The sequence below is a fragment of the Arctopsyche grandis genome, chromosome 7, assembly GCF_051622035.1.
Source record: "Arctopsyche grandis isolate Sample6627 chromosome 7, ASM5162203v2, whole genome shotgun sequence".
Taxonomy (NCBI): Eukaryota; Metazoa; Arthropoda; class Insecta; order Trichoptera; family Hydropsychidae; genus Arctopsyche; species Arctopsyche grandis.
In genome coordinates, this window is record NC_135361.1 from 13,749,373 (window position 1) to 13,769,746 (window position 20,374).

General features: G+C 34.8%; 2 protein-coding genes across 2 annotated transcripts in view; one reads left to right on the forward strand and one right to left on the reverse strand.

Annotated features, from left to right (window-relative positions):
• LOC143914278 (organic cation transporter-like protein) overlaps window positions 1-20,374 on the reverse strand; it is a 474,519-nt gene that overhangs the window by 445,548 nt on the left and 8,597 nt on the right. The gene's annotated exons all lie outside the window — the stretch shown is intronic.
• Window positions 10,148-20,374, forward strand: part of by (focal adhesion protein tensin) — an 87,373-nt gene continuing 77,146 nt past the window's right edge. The window contains exon 1 of the mRNA XM_077434434.1: window positions 10,148-10,245. Within this exon, the coding sequence (XP_077290560.1) occupies window positions 10,168-10,245 (78 nt within the window). The 5' untranslated portion in view covers window positions 10,148-10,167. The remainder of the gene's footprint in view (window positions 10,246-20,374) is intronic.

Sequence of the window (20,374 nt, forward strand, 5' to 3'; positions counted from 1 at the left end):
CGATGCGAGTGTGTGTAACGAAATTACGTATGATACAAATCACGTATGATACACTTGAGAAACACTTCCTTTTTATGCCAGACCATTATTGTGATAAGCAGACCACATTTGCAATGCAGATGTTGTACGGCCGAAACAGATGTGCCAAAAACGAGAACTCGCACTAGCGCTCGGATTTTACAACGAATTTGATGATACACTTCCTTAGTGCCGGCTGAAATCTTCTCATTTGAATAAACATGCGATTTTTGTATGTGAAGTATAAATTTCGTTCGTTTACTTCAAATATCCAACGTTATTCAGCTGTTTTTGGGGAAAAGTTACGCATTTGCGTATATTGGAATCTTTTATGAATATTAGATTCGAAGCGTTAGGACGGGCGACGTGAGATAGATATTGTTAAAATATCGTTAACTTATGTACTTACACGTGTATCTCACATGCTTAAGCTCCTGGCGAATATTCTAATTTTAAATCAATGATGAATATGTAAATTCCGCCTTGAGAAGTTAAGTTAAGGTGTCTCTGTCTTGCCCGGGATTATTTCTGAGCTTATAAAGCTCTCAACGTAAAGCTTTCTAGGAGGGCCGCTGTTGTCGGCCGCTAACCAAACAAGTTGCCGTGGGTTTTGGTTACTGAGCCACTAACCAAATCACGACCACAAAGGGCTTCACGCAGGTAAGACCCTTTAGTATTCGAATTAATGGAATCAAAGGGTGGTCAGTACCTACATACACATCGATTCTAAAATATTTACATTTATATTACTCAGTCATAACACGCGGCTATCTATGAAAGTTTCGACGACGCGTTCGTTGCCTGAGCCCATCTATGTATGTATAGTATACATTGTATACGTACTTATTTACCGGTATGTTGGGTATTTGTAATGTGAAACTTGAAATTTGCCGAAGTTACGTGCGGATGTTCCCAACCCTTTCGGGCTTCATACACGCATGTGTGTGTATGATATTTATTCGCTGACAACATATCGGGTTCGTTCTGATTATTATTTACCTAAGATCATGTAGTCGAAATTAATTTACGGATGATTAAGTCGATCGGTAGGAATCATCGAGATAAATAAATTTCGTTGCTTGTGTGCTTACAATGTATACGGTATTGTATTGCAATGTTAATTGTCGTCATACTGGTTTTTAAGTCGACTTTCAGACAGTGGTGCTTTGAGACTTTGCAAATTCCTTCTCGGCGTTATAATATCATTCGCTGTGTATTTATGGATTTGGAATAAACTGGTGTTTGTTTCGTGAAAATTGTTTAGTTTAACGATGCTGAATGTTTTATGCATTAGTTGAAATTTGCATGTTTTGAATTAATATTAAATTTAAAATTTTTGATGGAGTGTTTTCATTTTTTTTTTGCGTTGAGTTTTGTTTTTCATTTTGTAAATAACAGCTATGTTGATTGGTAGGCATGTGAAATTCATTTATGTACATTATATAATGAAATTCCTTTTAATTATTGTTCTGTGAAATTTCAATACCATGTCTGGTTTATATCAAAGGTCGAAAGCACGTCAATAGATATATTATGCAGTCTGTATCTAATCCCAAAATTTTGACATATTATCATTAGAAATACAATACGATTAATATCCATGTGATGATGCGTACCCAATCTTGAAGCTCATATTAGAATTTATATGACAAATCGAACTCACCTTTTTAATGGGTTATATATAATTGAACATTAGGTATATATAATTGAACATTAGGTATTCATAATTGAAGTAGGCTTATGGAACTTTAACTCAACTACTTTACCCTTAAAATTAGATACTATTCACTTTGCGCCTTAAATTTAGATAATTTTGTCATAGTATCACGAACTTTTAGATGAGTTGTTTTCAGTTGGAAATTGAATGTTTTAAGCTATTTTTACATACCTCTTCTTACTTTCACTTACGATTAATATTAAGGAAAATTTTTTGAGAAAGATAATATAATTTCACGTTTAATACTAAGTTATCCAGGGCTATAAGGAAAAATATGACTGCTTTAAGACTATTTTTACTAGGAAATATACAATTATGATAAAAAAAAAACAAAGAAAACTTAAAAATTACTTTTTTTTTCATTTGTCATACGTCTGTGAGACATACATATTTCAAATACTTCCTTTTTACTTTCTGAAATGTAATTGTGGGTAAATTCAACTAGATTGTTCATCTTTTATTTTCTATAAATGGTACAATATGAATGAATCAATTAATTTATCCATTTAACTTAAGTCGAATAATTTATTTTCGTTCGATATATTTGCTGTATGTATGTACACTATTTTTATGAAAGTTCATATGATCCAAATTAATGTTCAGGTAACTATCACCCTTTTTTTTCAGTGTTGCGTTCATGGAAGTGTCATTCATACCGGTTGGATCCTCTTTGCACAACATTTGTAACACATTGCACTCAGTCAGTCAATAGTACGAGTTGCGTTGCATCACAAACAATATTTCGTTCATACATATGTTTACAAATCTTTGCGACCTTGATGCGCAGTGCAATAAGGAGGGGGAGGGCGGGTGGAAGTGCAAGGAGTGCGTGTTTTGAATTGATGTGCAAAATATGCAGTTGCAACCAGTTTATCCGCGTGCATTCGAGGCGCGTGCCACCGCGAATCGGTTGCGCAACAGCGGCTCACAACTCTTGTGTTCCATTGAAGCTTCGGAACCGGGCGAAGGGGGCTCAGAGGGGCGCGCGGGGGCGACACGTGCGCATTCCTTCGGGCCCTTCGCCCCCCCCCTCTACCTCTCCCCCCTCCGCCGCGCCCCCCGCGCCTCCGCCCACGGCCCCGCATTCAAAAATACTGGTTTGGCCTTAAAAACAAACATTCAATAGCGTAACGCTCGGTCTGATCGGTGACCACTGCACAATGCCCGATACAACATGCTCGTTCGTACATGCGCCGATTCGATGCACTTCATCTTGCAGCTTGCACATCCCGTTCAGTCCGTATAATCACTCAGTCTTGCTAATTCGTGGAAAATCGACTCCCGTCTCTGGTGCGTTGATCTAAGCTAGTCGACTCTATGTACTTACAAATATGTGTGTATGATTCTAGTAAATGCTTTTTGTTTTTTTTTTAATCCTGAAAGAGTAACCATTGGTGTTTTTTCTAATACATATGGCTAGCAGTTTGGCTCAGTGGTAGCGTGTATACCCAATAATCACTATTATTGGGTTCGATCCCGCTATACTGCTGGTTAGACTTGGATATTTGTGACTCTAAGTCGATCGTTTCTAATCAGAGTTTGCCAATTTTATCTGAGCATTGTTGAAACGGTTCCTCAAAATTGACAAAATAAATTATCCTACCTGCTGTCACAAATCTTCTGTATTTAATGTAAAAATTATGTACAAATCTAAAAGATCCATATATTATATGTATCAATGATTTATTAATTAATGAATTCTTAATTTCATGTTCTTCGGCTTAACGAAATATAGATATTTGTATAATAAAAATGCCGCATTGTTTGTAATTAATTGTCTAGGAAGGCGCATTGGGTTTTCCAGCCCTTCTGGTATATATCTATGTAAAATAAAATAAAATAAAAAATATTAGAAAACAATGCCCGGATTTTTCGGAAAATTTTAAGCTAAATTATTAATCACGATTTACCGATAGTTGCATTTCATGCCCTAATTCACACACACATAATATGTGAATGTATCTACGTATGTATGTATGTATGTATGTACATATATACCCGTTATGAGATGGGAATATCTTCAACGTTATTGGAAGTGGGAGTATACGACTCAATGAATGAATGGAGTGACTTGACGAGCTTTCATGCTTGGTATTCTTGGTGTAAAATGGTAAGCATTGTTGAACGTTGGTTTTTTGTAAATTTAAATCTTTTTATGTACATATATGTATCATTTTATTTTTGCAATATTACGTCTCCCGAAATAACATTGCATTTCTGTATTCATATACAAGTGCATGTAACATTATTTTGATGCGTGCATGTGTTTCCAGGTCATTGAGGGAATTGTGCGCTTGTTTACATTCAAACACAGTAAGTTTACATGTCTCGATTGCTGTTCTTCAATCGTCGGATTGCTACTTTGAATTCTTAATTTACGATACGTGTTTATTTTGCTAGAACTATTTCGAAATATTTCAACAAAGAAATTTGTTTCATTGAAAACCATTTTCAATTTAATCACAACTCATCTATTCGTTATTGTTAGGAAACGAAAATACTAGATACATATTATACGTAAGTATGGCGGTTCTTCAATTCTCAAGGGTCACTTAGGTAAGTGTGATATATATTTCAAATTTACGTTTATTATTTTTGTTTTATATTTATCTCGACAGAATAGTCGGTGATCGATAGGGAGATGCTTTGTTTTTGAGTGTCGAGGGAACGCGTATTACAGTGAAAAAAATTACGAGAAAAATTCAATACCGGTTCTAATAAAATTACTCTCGTTATTGCGGCGTTCTTTTCCCCTATTTCTAAAAGGCGAAACATAATGGATTTTTTATTTGTATCCTCAGCTGTTTGCGGCTATATGACATTTGTATTGTTCACGTTCTTGGTTTAGTGATAAGGCAGTAAAAAGGAACGCATAATACTTTATCACTGAGTGTCCAAATGACTAATATTGTACGTCAATTATGCCAATTTTGTCATTTTTATGTTTACGAATAAGGTAGAGAATTGCAGTATTTTTCAAAAATGAAAATAACATATTCGATATTGGTTTTACAATGCACGCGTGGGAGATGCGCAATACAATGTAGGTGAAGACAACCGTTAACTCGTTGAACACGCATAAAAATCATAACAGTTATAAACAATTTTCGACCTTTATAAACGTTGCATCCAAGTTTAATTATACATAATATATGCAAGTATGTACATATGTTGTATTTCATATTTGTTTTTACGTCGTCGTCGACGACGTGTGAAATATTGTGTTGTGTTTGAGTGGTGATCTGTCGGTTAAATTTAACTTGTAAACTAACCGTCGAAATCAGGTGTCGAAACATTTTTTTCCCACCGAACAGTGGTGGAGTCGAATTAATTCCATTCTACTATAAATATTTTTAATTTATTTTATAAAATAATTTAGCGTCCCATTTTGATTCCATTTTAAGAAACGTTTGTTTACATTTGTTGTGCGGAATGCTTAAAAGGTCTTCTTACAATTTAATTTTGCATTTTTTATTCTTAATTTTTGCATACATATTCAATATTCTTTTGATCCTCCTGGAGTGCGTATTTAAATTTATAATACATTTTAAATTAACGAGCATTCTATATTTGGAACAAGAGAGGATTATGCTAATGATTTGACGTAGAATTCTATGCATACATATATGTATGTATGTATGTAGGCATTATATTCGTACGTACTTACATACATACATTGCATAATTACGCTAATTCAGAACGAAAATATGTAGAAGTTCTTGTGAATTAGACTTGTATTCGGTAGATATTAAAAGAATTCGGATGAAGTGTTTTTGTTGGAGTCTGAATCGCAAATATAATATTTAATGACTACGATATCGAACTTTTTTACGAGGTTCATCTTAGTTTCACTTTTTTAATTAAACTTCAAACAATTTTACTTATATTAATATTTATGAGAATTTAGTCATTTATGCATATGTATTAAGTTTTTTGATCTGACAATACTGTACCGTATTGAATAATGGTGTACGAGTTTAGTTGATTATTTTTTTAATATTAGTCCTGATCAAATTTCAAAATATTGAAAATTATATTTTATTCGGGATTGCTTTGACAAAATATAATGGTTTTATTTTTATTTATTACATATGTAAGAATAATAACAACAATATAATAAAAGTGATCATTGAATCATATCAATATGAGACAGTATGACCAACAACTTAATAGTAAATATAGAAGCGTAAAAATATTAAGAAACATAAAAGATAATAAAAAGTGGATATTAACAACATTCTATGGAAAAACAATGTGCTCTAAACTGACCATAAGTCATTAAAGATATCAAGATGTTTTAGTTTTGTTTAAAGATGTCAAGATTTAACCATATAGCTGATCTGTCTGATCAGCTATATGGTTAAATTTTCTCATGGCTATGCTCATTGGAGAATTGAGAGAATGCTAGACTTCGCTACAATAAACAAAAGTAATAAAGACGTGCTTACGCACTAAAAGATAATTTTTAGGTACATCTCTACATAAAAACTGAATTCTTGATTCCACGGAAGTACAAGGAACGTGTGTCGTAATAGTAATATACGACTACGAGATTCTAGACTAGTTATTCATTCTCCATATAAATTTTCTTGAATATAACCAAGGATTAGCATCCGTACATTTTAAAGTAGAGAGACCGATACAATTTTTATATGTACTTTTTCCAATAAGTTAAAATACAATTTTTTGCCAGTTGCCAAATTATGCAGTTAAACTTCAATATGGATCCAACAAAAAAATTGTAGAGGCAAATCATTGAAATTAAATTATACAATAGATAAGAATGTTTGATTACAATTGCTAATGATTGGCTAGATTTCATGACAACATTTAAAATTTAGTTATCTAACGTCAATTAAGTGTCAAAAAGTGTCAACACTAAGATCGTGAATCATATTTACGCGATTTCCGCGAAATTGAATATGAACATGAAAATTTCCGCGATCTAGTGGTTGTTTTGATTTCGTTGATGAATACATGTATTCGAAAAACATAATATCTTTTGACTAAATATTGAATATTATTAGATAAATATATGTATATGTATCTATAGGTAAGTTGGTAGATATGTACATATATAGTATTACATATGTAGGTTACGAGAGTTCACACTAGTAAATATTTACTTGAAAAGCTTCTTCCCTAATATTAAATCCAGCAGACACCCGGACGCCACACGAGACACCATCATAAATAAATTCAATGTATTCCGAGCTATTCTGCTTATCTACTTATCGCTATTGTATCCATTAAGTTCGCAGAATATCCTACTCTACCGCTGATACTTTGCTCGCGTTTGCGTTTGCGTTTGTTCGCCGTTTCAGAACAATCGAGTTTCGCCTTCACGAATTTGGCAAAGTGTTGGTCTCCCTATTTCTCCTCTCCATTGTGACAGCGGTCTCTTTTGTGGTTTTGGCATTGTCCGCAACCCTTTAGCTGTTTAGCGAGCGCCCCTAATGCCGCTTCCCGTTGCGAAAGTGACGTATGTTCGCGAGAGGGAAGCGCGCGCGCAATCAACTCTCGTTATTAATGGGACACTCCTTCATGCCAGGTGAAAACTAGGTAGAGCGGATCGTGCTCGGAATGATATTATTTCATTCCGTATATTTATCCCGCTCGCAATCGGATACTCTGGGGATGTTTCAAGTTCAGCGGAAGAAAATCCGTTCCTAACGCAAAATATAAACATCCTCCCGTATTCCCACGGCGGAAGCGTTGTTTCGATTCGTTGAAAGTAGGCACAGGTGTAGCTTGAAAATTTTCATAAAGTTGCGCAAGTGATGTTTCTTACGGTTTTGCGGTCCAATTTTCGCCTTCTGGAAAGCAATCTCGAAAGTTGGGGAATGTCTTTTGTGCCGTATATTTTACGCGTTTTAATATAGAGCCGTTTAATAGGCAGTCGCTAAGTGGCGGTAAGAGTTTATATCATCGATGTAACTTAAATGTCGCGCTTGTAATATTAGGATTTGGTGGAAATATTTGGCAAAGATTGTGTTTATTTTCAATGTGTTTCCTTTTCCATCTATTCTCTTCTTAACCCCTTATCTTTTAGGGCGCGGCTTTCAGACCGTTACCGATAAATTTCCGATGGGTGCTATCCTTTGCTACAGCCTTTGTTTTATCCAGTGAAATGTTCACTTTTCAGCTTGTAAAACCTAATGAGTGTACTATAGATATTCCATGGTTAACGATTTATTATTAAGTGAGAGATGATATTTTTCAACAAAAAATAAAATTAATGCCACATAGTTTCGAGTATTTTAAGTTGATTTATGTAAATTAATTACATACCTCAGTGAACTTCAAATTGCGTTTGTCATACTTTAAAAGTATTTTGCTATATACTACTGGTAAAAGGAAAAATGTCAATTTAAAGGAAAAGTCTACCTATTATGCAGTATGAAAAATTAACTTATAAATTTTCTACGTTATGACTTTTTATTTGTTCAAAATACATATACGTATTTATTAATATTGACCAATAGGAATGAGAGGAATGCCAAGTACTCTACAATGTTACAGCATCAAACGAAGATCCGTCATATCTGACTTAAAGGTGTGAAACGTTATTTATTATATTTACTTTCGTTACCAGATTTTGTACGTATGGGTTGTTTATTCGGAAAGTTTTATTAAAAATGTTCACATATCTAGCACACGTAAATTTTTCAGCAAAACTTATACATACATACATACATACATATATACATACAGTGAATTAGGTTTTTGAGCTCTTTTTCCTATTATGCTGTACAATAACATTAGAATAATATAATACTATGATTACTAACCAAACAAAATAAAATTGCAAAATAAAAAATGATCAGTAGATCAGTAGCTATTAAAATAGATATAAGATGTATTGTGAACATAATTTCGTAATAATAAAAAGCATTTAAAAATCAAAACATACAGTGAATCGAATGCAATTTTAATGTACATACATACATATGGATCTTTATAAATTAGGTAAAAAAAAAAACTATAAGTTAGATAAAATGTAGAATGCTTTTGAAAATAACAGGGCTGTGGAATCAGTGTCGGAGTCTTTCAAGCGGATAAAATAGCCAAGCATCTAGTTGTACAATGTACAAATGTATGTACATATGTACATATGTACATACATACATATGAACTTGCATGTTATTTTAGCGTTTAGCGACAACATGAAACATCTTATTTATATTTTTTCCTTCATATATATGTAAACCATCCTATTCAATTGCAATATCAAACACTGGTATGCAATGAATCTCATAATACGATCAAAGAATCCACCTGTAACTAAAATTCAAAATCAATTTATCGGGATACATTTATTTTTAATCTGACCTAAGCTAGGGTAACTTTTTGTGTGTGGGTTAGGTTTATACTAGGGTTGTGAAGTCGGAGTTGGAGTCGTTGAGTCGGAGCATTTCAAGTGGAGTTGGAGTCGTAAAAAATGAACCGACTCCGACTCATTTTTACATACCTTCTTTACGTTTCACTTACGATTACAATTCAGGAAAAAGTTTGTTATTATTATTTTTAATTAATAGTATTACGGTATGCGTTAGCTTAGAGTCCACCAATAAATTTAAATTTAATAATTTATTTATAAAAATCATCATTTTAAATTACATTATAAATAACATCGTCGAATTGCAGGTATTTTGATGTTTTGTGGCCAAAACCGATTGTTTCCTCCGTCTCATACTTTTTTATTCTCATTTTTCGCATTCGTGTAAGAAATTCATACACATAAACTATTAATGTACTTACTCTTTATTTATACCTATTTCATTATCAATAATTCAATAAATAGGTTATATATGTCAATTTTTAATGATTTTTTTTTATTCCTTTAATTTTTTATATTTTGAAAATCGCTATTATTTTTATTAGTAACAATTTTATACGTTGGTAAGAAAAGTCGATCTTCCTAAAATCGTTCAAGTCGGAGTCGGAGTCGGATTCGGTAAATTTTGATCCGACTCGTTATAAATTCAAGGAAAAATAGAAGTAAACGTTCAGTTAATTGTTGACGGAAGAAATATTTATCGGTTAATTAATTTTAGATATTGTAAGCTGTATGGTAATTCAAACAGTTGACAACCACTATGTACGTACATGGAACAACCACCATAGTAGAGATGTGAGAATAAAAGGTTAAAATATGAAGTAAAGCAAACGGAGTAGATTGACGGAAAACCTTCGGTCCGAGAACGCGTATACGTGCAACAATGAATGGTTTGAGCGTGTCCAGGTTGAGGTAGATAGGGGTGATGGTGCAACAAGCATATGGGGGTGATCGCAGGCGCCGGCTAGGGGGCGCACCCCCGGGGGTCGTCGACGATGGAGGGAGTCGGGGGGGGGGGATGGGGGGGGGAGAGGGGCTGACGGGGCGGAGGCTGTCCCGGGCCAGTCAGTGTGTGCGTGTCGGGTCGCGAGACATGCCGTGGCTGCAGCTATGGGCTCGCAGAGACGACAACAGACCTCAGGTCTCGCCACCGCTGCATCTGCTGCATCAGGTCCATTACCCATTCCTTTAACAAATACAACGTAAAACAATTCGGAAACATTAGGAAAAATTACATCCGGTCCACCCCCACACGGCTTGACACCTGTCAAATCACCAATAACAACAATGCATAGTTATACGAACTCGTACGCACGACTTTTGTGCATTGAATTTTACCGGATGTTTTTATTTATTTTTTATACGTATTTTTTACGCTATCACGTTCACGTTCTTCGGACGTGTTGAAGATTGTCAAAGAAAAAAATTAAAGAATCGTGTACTGAAGTGTGTGTGTCGTTCGTTAGCGTTCGATAGACCTCAGTTTCATCGTGCTTTTGAATGTCGAACGTTCTTTCGATATTGGGTATGTCTGATTTAAAAATTCAATATACGCTTTAAAATTTTGACTTAGTTTACTTTGAGTTTTACTTTGGTTCGGGCAATGATGTAATTTGAGTTCGAAAGACTGTGTCGAAAGTTACGCTCTTCTTTCTACGGTTCAGCGAGTTAGTTTGAAAATTTAAAAGAATGTTTAAATTCTACGCCTGTCTTATAATGAGAATACATTTTGGAGGAGGCAATATTCGCCGAAATTCGCTCGAGACGTTGTCTCTGCTAAAGCCCGTGGTTATATAGTTATAGTATGCTCGGCTTGTTATCTCTGGCTCTCGGGAGAAAAATTGTAACAGAATTGTACGAGTTGAATTAATTTCGTTTCGGTCCGAAGTTTGAGAGTTTTTTCGTTAGGAAAAATAGATTTTTTATTTCGGAAAGAGGGAAAAAAAGTAATGTCGCCCTATAATTGAATTCCGGTTTATGAGAGGACCTTGATGGTTTTCAACGTAATGTATTTTACGTTTGTAGAGTAAATATATAATGTACGTGAGATATAAATTTATTTATTTAATTTCAAATCAATCATGCACACTCGTCTATCAGATTGCCCCAACGCGACGAGGTGCTATTCCGGAATACAAAGAAATAAAGAAAAAAAAAACACTTATAAATACATACATATAAGATGAAGTATATACAAGAAAATATTGTAAAAAGTTGAATTTTCATTTATTCCATATGTATTTTTTAGCATGGGAAAAGCACTGTTATCGTTTTACATTGAATGCAGTGTAACTGAAAATTTTACATTCTAATGTTTTTCATTATCGGTATGAAACGTGATAAGCGTTCGTAATATATTTATGTGCGCTTGAAAATTATATTAGATAAAAAACAGAATCGGCGAATCGTAAATCCAATTTAAAACAAAGAAAATATTCATGAAAGCGTTACGCAACCTGAGTACGTTGTGTGGCCGTTCGGGAAAACCCTCGTTAATTAGTGCGATTTGTTAAATGGTTCCCCTCGAATTGTGCGACTGGATTAAAATTTCAAAGTGTGTTTTATTTTTATTGCGCATTCTTATTAGGTAGGTACTGACGTGCGAAAAGTTTACCTATTAGCGAAATTGTCGAATTTAATATTATGTAATTTATTGAGGTTGTTAAATTTGATGCGTTGAATTTTCCGCGTTCGTTCCGTGTACTTTATGTGTTCGTATAATTTTCAAGTTTATAAAAACGCTAGTCCAGCGGCTTTGAACCCGGGGCATGCAACCTCGAAGAGACTCGAGAGGGTTTGTCAAATGGTATTTATTATATGTACATATATTCCTGGTACCAACTTAAATATTATTTAAAAGAAATATACTTTTAAACTTAAATGTGACATGTAAGAACTGTGCTAAAGTGAATTTTACTTAGATATTCTAGCATTTAATTACATGATAGAATAGTAGAAGTAATTTAAAAATTATTTATATTTAGGACAAATAGACTTGTCAAAAGAAGAAGAAATAAAGAGAGGTATGAAATTAGCATAGTGTGTATTTGGACGAATGAAGGTCGTTTTTAAACCAAAAATGCCACTTTGCTTGTAGAAAAAGATTTTCGATCAACGTGTTTTACCAGTGATGACGCATGGATGTGAAACTTGGACATTGAACGCCAAGATGCTTCACAAAGTCCAATGCACTCAAAGCAGTATGGAACGCTGTATGCTTGGCATAAAGAGGAGATACAAGAAGCGGAATACGTGGGTGAGAAGTATGACAAGGGTAGTTGATATACATAGTGGATAGAGTAATGAGATTGAAACGGCAATGGGGAAGGGGGCGTCACGTGAATGGACGAAAGGTGGACATAAGAAGTGCTAGAATGGTACCCGAGACAATTCAAAAGGGTTAAAGGAAGACTGTAAGGAAGATGGATAGACGAAATTAGGAAAATGTGTGGAGTCAGATGAATGAGTTACGCAAAACTCGTATGCACTCGTATGTCTTTATCGATAGAGCTACGTGACTGTGAAAGGTTTTGAATCGTTGTAGTAGTCGGTTCGGACAAACGAATCGAGAAAATTTACATTTTCTTTTCCATCTTTGACCCAGTTTCTAGCGCCTGGGATTTGAGCGGCTATCTTCTCGTCGGTTTTTAGAAGTGCTTCGGGTGTTTATGGCTTTATTTTAGTTTCGAAACTAACCCCCCCCTCATTCACCGTTTTATCTTTTTTTTCGCTCACCGCAGTCGAGGGTTGTTTATTTGAAAATGGCAATTACGGAGCTACGTATCAACACGGGCAGATTCCACCGGAAGCGTTTCATAATATTTACATCAAAAAATTGGGTTACACTTTGAATGCCAGGAAAGTTTACCCACAAAAAATGTATAAATGGAGAACGTACTTATTTGGGACGTAATCCGTACAATAATACATCAATTTTGACGCGGCCCTATTGACGTGGATGAAGATGAATGATGGAGACCTGAATGCGGTGATTACGTGGCGGGCTGAACTCCGGAAGGAGTGAGAAATCCACAAATCGACAGAACCAATGAAATTGCCCTCACTGTAATAATAACTGACGACGTTGTCAAAGTACGGTCTGACCCCGCTTAACGTGTGGGATGTATCTCGAAAGTCGTAGATATAATTTATTCGCAGCCACAGTAACTGTAATTTCGGATACGAATTGCTAACTCTGACCTCGTGTCTATGATCATTATTGTATTGAAACTTTATGGGATCATTTTCTCGACATGCTGTGAAGCAGCTGTTTTCTACCTTTTCGCGAATGCGACTCGTTTTTACGACTCAATATTGCTAACGACTGAACTAAAGTACTTTGCAAGGCTGGAATCGAGACAATTCACAGACCAATATTGTAGGGAACGACAAAAGAGGCTTTTCAAGCTTTCAATTCTATATTGTATCATACAACCTTAACTGATTCGTCGGGAGAAACATGCGAATGTTTTTATTTTTTTATTTTTTTTTGGAAGACTACTCCTGTATAATATATTGTAGGTATTTATGTTTACGCAGCGTATAACCGATGGGCATCTATTACAAATCTAAAATTGCTGCAAACGAGCTTTCGCATAAGTACTCGAAAACCATTAAGAAATTCTAATAAAAGTATTGACACAAGTTAGAAATTTTATTAGAAGAGTAAAACTCGACTCCAACCATGACTTAAGTTTAACTGCACGTAGTCAAAGTCAGAATCGTTATAGATGTAATGATTATCAGTTTGACCTTCCTTAAAATAATAAAAATTGGCAACTTCCAATTTCATACACGAAATTATTGGATTTGTTTCGGAAAATGTAGCTAATTCAAATATACCAAAATAATCATCATTGTATGAAATGGCGTTTAATATCTTCTGACAGCGTTCTAATTAATCGGCTATGATATATGATAATGGTCGTTGAAGTGCGTATAAAATGATATTAGCATACATCTTTCACTGCTATAATAACCGTGAATTTATACAGTGAGTAATTCCGTTACCCGCATCGAACCTAAATAGTTTTTTTTCCTCGACAGAAATAAATTCGTCGATTACGGAGAAAAATAGCTTTTGAGAATCGCCGATTTAGCGATTTCGAGTTTGAATGGGTGCGTGCGTGCCGGAGCATAAGGTACGGTTGTTACTGGTAAAAGTGCTAATTCTTGCACTAGAAAAAAAAATAATGCTCGATGGAAGAATGTGGCACCGGTAACGGTGCGGTGTACCTCTTCAGAAGTGCTAGAAATCCTTGCCGACACAATGAGGACTTTTACTGCCAACTCCAGGTAAACGTCAACTCGATACCTGTGCCGCGTTTTTTTTTCACACTTTGAAGTAACCTAGCAAAAAGCTTAATCAGAAGGAATGCTGCTCTGTCTAAGCTTCGGTTCGGTAGTGAACAAGAAGCGGGTAGCTTAATTCGCTCTAATGGGATTCGATGGGGTTTTTTTATTATTACTTTTTTTTTCACGCTAACGATGTTTGTATTTATCTAAAATTAATACAAACGAGGACTTGTGTGAAACGCAATTGAATTGCGTTATGCGTTTTCTATTCTGAATCGCGGCTACAAATTGCATTTACGCTCCGTTGCATTCGCTTCCTACACAAATAGTTTTATTCATTTGTTACGTATTGTGTTCAAATACATAGAAAAGATTGATATTTTTTATCTATTGAATATAATCAGATGGCTGTGTGTTTGAATGCTGGCGTTTTTTTTTACACTCAATAACCAATTCTGAATAAGGCAAACAATTCGATACAATGGTTGTTATTGTACGACGATAATTCGATACAATAAAAGTATGATGTGTGTGACTTGAAAAATTCCATTATCCTTCAACTTATGCACATATATAATGAGCTGTGCTGTCAACTGTAGTGTAATGATGCAATTATGCGTAAAATAAGTCTGATTTCATAATAAGCCCCGAGACCGGAGTCATCTAATCTTATCAGTGTGATCTGTTTTTTTTTACCAAATTTTGAAATGTAATTTAATACGGCACATATTGTATTATATTTCATATAATAGCATATTATTAGCTACGGCGTAGCATAATGAGTGGTGTTGAGAGGACGTGAATTCACATCCGATAGATATCGAAAAAAGTATTCGATTCTTTTCGTTGCTTTCGAATATTTCTATGTCTATGTGTGATATTACATATGTACATACTTGAATCCAGATAAGATTTTATATGACGATTGTCGAAACGGTTCCACACAAAAAATTGGATCAACGTCCTTTTCCATTTTCCAGTTGTACTATGTAGAAGAAAAACGGATAATACTGAATAAAAACTTTTCTTTTCACTACGAAGAAAATGGTAAAAATGTTTTGCATAGTTTAGCTCGAAATCGAGAGAGGATTAGAAATGTGGCATATTGTAAGTTTTTGCGAGTTAGTCAAATGTATCCAAGTGGACTTGAAGTGTAAACGCAAATTTGATGACTGAAAAGGAGTTTCCTTTATTCGCAATGGTAATTTTATTGATCTGCGTAACGGAATTGCGAAGAAATGCGGAGGACGTCCCATAAATAACTCTTATAGGGAGATATATCACTCTCTTCTCCTATAGGAATGTGGCAAGAGTTAAAAAGATTTATGGTAATTTTTTATTCAAGTCTCGCCGTCTATTTTGAACCTCCCTTCCACTTGCCCACGTGCATGGGATAAGTATATCTAATATAATATAACCCTTTTCATATTCAGGGCAAACTTGCCGCGATTTTCCTCTTATCGTCGTCTACTTTTCAATTAAACGTAGAGCTTTGGATCCGATAAAGCTCCAGTCAAAGTTTGGCGCATCGCGGCGAATTTAACCCCTTCCGTTTACGGCTATTTCCAATTAATCTTTAACGGAATTTTCCCTCGGGCGATAACGACTGCCATTGAACGTAAAAGATAGGCTGGGCGTAGGTCTTCTTCTCTCTCGAAGAATAAAAAAGAAGTCGGATTCGAGTTTTGAAATAATCTGTGTGGGCTCGAAAGTACCTACACATAGCCCAAATGGTGTATCCCATTTTATTTGTTTCTTATGTATGTATGTAGCATAATCGAATTCACTTTCTCGTCATGCGGTGATCCGCATTTCAGAATAAATTACTTCAGACGCGTATCTAAATCTAAGTTAGCGAGTTGATTAAACATTGGAGATACCCCATATGTGTGTTACTGTTAGAATGAAAACCACACTGTGCAAATATCGTCGTAGTGCTTGCTTCACAAGTTATATCACGATTGATGTTGCGTGTATCCGAAACATCTATCCCATAAATACAAGCATTTATGTAGTCAAGTCATACTTTTTTCTGTGAAGATGAAGACGTCGAGAGGTCACAATGCGTATTCAATCTTCGAGACAAAAGCTTCTGTTTACGTCTATGCACTTGAGTGATCGTTTCTTTCATGCGCTTCTTAATTGAATCACCATGCCTCGTGCGATTATCATTGAGATAACGCTTGCGCAATAATAATGGTATCCACACATACATATGTACATACATATGTACTACTATGCCAACGTATGACTGTTGAGTGCTTGTTCTATACGGTTTTATCTGCGCTCATCCCCGAGTAAGCTGAAAGTTTTGAATTATTGATGAAGAGGAGAGATTGAATGCGGATATCCCGGACGAGTTTCCTACTAAGAATTGATTTCGCCGTTCTCTTGAGCTTACAAAACAATTTTTTTGAGTTTTTGTAGAACAAGGAAAATATAATACGAAAAAATGAAAACAGACAATGTACATACATATTTATCACTCGGTCATAAAAGCCTGCGTGGAGTATATTTAGACAGGAGATTTTAAGCACGTAACATAAGAAAAGTTGGTTCGATTCAAAGAAAAGGGTCACTCGCGACGTGTTATTGATCCTCTGCGTATTCGTTCTATAGACACAAATAATTCACAATTTGTACGCGTATAATATAATAGATACGTTTTATATAATATATGGGTGTACACTTATACAGATACATACATTAAAATGCTTACGTAGTTTCACCGCGGCGAATCCATAGCGAAAGTTAACTTTGTGATTTGTTCGGTTCTTGGCTCATTGATCGGACGACAAAGCGTATCCTGCGGAAGTTTTCCTTTATTTTCACAGTTTTTCGATAAATTATACAACTATGTAAGACTTCTTTCGCACAGGTACAGTGCGGCATAGTAATTGCGTTTTAACGTCTAGTTCCTCTGGGTCTCGGCAATGTTGCGTTATCGAGTTCGGGTCATCGAAGGATGACTCCTGGATAAGAGAGATCTTTGTCTCGCTTCTAAGCCAGTCTAAGAATTCCACCAAAAAAAGCTCACGTTCAAGTTTAATATACATATACATAGTATATATTTTTATCGCATATAATATTATATACGATCGTAGAATGTATTTAGTACTTATACCACACCACTATCATCCCGAAATTTCTGCGTCACATAATTTTAGTATTTCACATTTATTATGTGAGACTTATTTTTTCAATTATTTGTTAAAAATCATAGCAAATCAAAATGGAATACCCAAAATTAGATGACACTGTTCTAGAAATAGAAAATACTTGTTTTTGATGGCGATAACTCGTTACCATGAATGCTTTTAAACATTTCACTCTACTCTACCGATTTTAATTAATTATATATTTTGCAAAATCATTTTTTTTATTTATATTATATTTACCTATAGCCAAATTGTTCATATGTACTTTATATAAATAAAATTATTATTATTAAAATCTGCCATTTTGTCAGACAATATATGTATATAGGTAATACATTGGTGACCTTCTGCATCTTCTTTTTTTTCTTATTCGTCTACAAGTTACGTTATCTTGTTATGAAATAAGTCTTAAGAATAAATAATCTTCAATTACTGGAAAATTACATTACATATATGTATTTACCGATGTGCCATTACGGGTTTTTCCCCAAGGCGATAATGCTATTGCTAATTTTATACTTTTATAAATTTATAACATTACTTTCATGAATTTGAAATTATATTCAAATAATGGTGACAAATGAGGATAGGTTGCTAATTTGTTTGGAACCGGTTCAAAAATTAAATCAGGTAAACTGGCAAACTCTGATCGAGGTCTGGAAACCAGCGACCTGGAGTTACATATTCATTTATGTAAGATATGTACATATGTAGCTTAATAGCTAATTATATTTAATCATACAAATAATAATATATTAATACACATGCATGCGTATATATATATACATACATACACTTAAGCACATACATACGCATATATAAAATTTTCTTATTAAACTTATAACTTTAGTTCCTTATACATAAATCTCATACTAGTACAACTATTTACATTCAAGATACTCCTCATATATTCGAGATCTAACCAGCAATACCGGGCCAGGGATTGAACCCATACGCTCACCACTGAAGCAATGTTGCTGGTTTCGGTTGCTGATTTATTTGATAAAAAAAAATTACGCTCGATTAATTTTCCGTGTAAAGCAATTTCATGTGAAGAATTTTCTTATACATAGTAGGGTCGGAATCGTATGTTGTGACTTGAATTTGCTTTGTATCGGTTCGGTTCTAATGAGGTGATTTTTCCTATATATAACTCGAAATTCTCGAGGAAAGCAATTGTCGCGATCTCGGCGAGAACAGATTGTGGAATTCGTAGCGAGCAGGAGTGTTCTCGTGTTGGATAAAAAATGTTTAGCATATTTCACCGGTGAGCGAGTTCCCGTTGTGGGGCTCGTTATCCCCTTTTCCGGCGATTCCAGCCAAAATCCTTTCGCTTGCGCCCATTAGCTCCATCTGTCATTTTTCACTACATTTATCAAAGTCACACTGCGATTTGTGCGCACTTCGGCTGACATTCGTCTTCATTTTCGTCGCATGCGAATGCAAAAGCCCCATTCGGCTCGAACGGACACAATAGCTGATGACGGAATTGCGCCGTTTCTGAATGGGCCGATGATTGTCATCTAGTGGCTTCTAATGGCTGTCCTGCGCTCGCTTAGTTGTTTCATGTCTTTTTTTTTTGTTGGTTTTCTGATTCTTTTTACTCGATGTTAATCAGCATTTGAGCGGAAAAGGCAACCAATCGTGACGTCCGTTCATCTTGAGCGACCTGTCCGGTATCATGTTACAACATCGCCCGGCGCCTGTTGGTACCTTCCCACAGCTTTGTGATGAACTGGATCGAAAGGTCGTGCACTTGAATTGTCATGCAAATTGAAACGTTTTGCACAACTATACATACATACATAACCAACCAACCGGTCGGGTTCGATAAGACGATTACGTTATTTACATTCATTAACGCTTGCGTGTGAATGTTTGGCGAAATGTGCCAAAGCGGATAAGTGCTGGTTCTCAATACTAGGTGTTGATGTTTATTATGGAAAATTGCCGGAACATCTCCCGATTTTCCCTCATTTTTAATAATTGCTCGATACATTCAACGTTGTTGCGAAGTCGTCTGAAACAGCGGTATACAAAAAGTGATTTGTACAATGTAGTTGTTAAAACAGTTCCATTAGCTTTGAACTAATTGATAGTAGTCTTTCAATGAGACTTATACGTACATAAATATATCTCATGCTAAAAATGCTCGTCATGACAGTAACGAACGAAATCGTGTACGTAAAATAATATGAAATGGAATGCAATTTATTTAAACAACTACCTACATGTTCCAAATGGACGTTCTTGAAGTGTTTGTAATAGCTGAACTTATTTTTTTTCCATCTTGTTTGCACGTATCAAGTCATCTAACTTCTAACCGATGAGGATTAAATTATAGTTCACATAAATTGACAAAAAAAAAAATTAATAGAATAAATTATATTTAAATACGTTTTTATGTATGTTCGATAGGCTGGAGGGAAAAACGTAAATTTTGGATTTTCATTGATGCACCTAGTGGAAAACTTTCGTCGTATCAAGGGAGCGTTAAATAAAAAGAAATCTTTGATTTTAAACAATGTCTTATGCTTCCAACCAATCGATGTAATCTCGACAAAAACTTTGAAAAAGTAGGCTTTTTCATTACGAAAGTTTTCCACTAGGTCCATCGATGAAAATCGAAAATTCGCATTTTTTGGTTCTGCCTAATTTAGTAAGTGCTTCTTCTAAATCCCAATTTACTATTTTGTAGTTTATCTATGCATGTACGTTCAAATATATTATAGTATCAGAATATGAAGTTTTTTTTATATATTGTAGAGATTTTTATATCTTTCAAAAAAGCATTCATTATAAATTGATTAACGTAAAAATAGACCGTATCTTCCTTTTGGAAGAGTT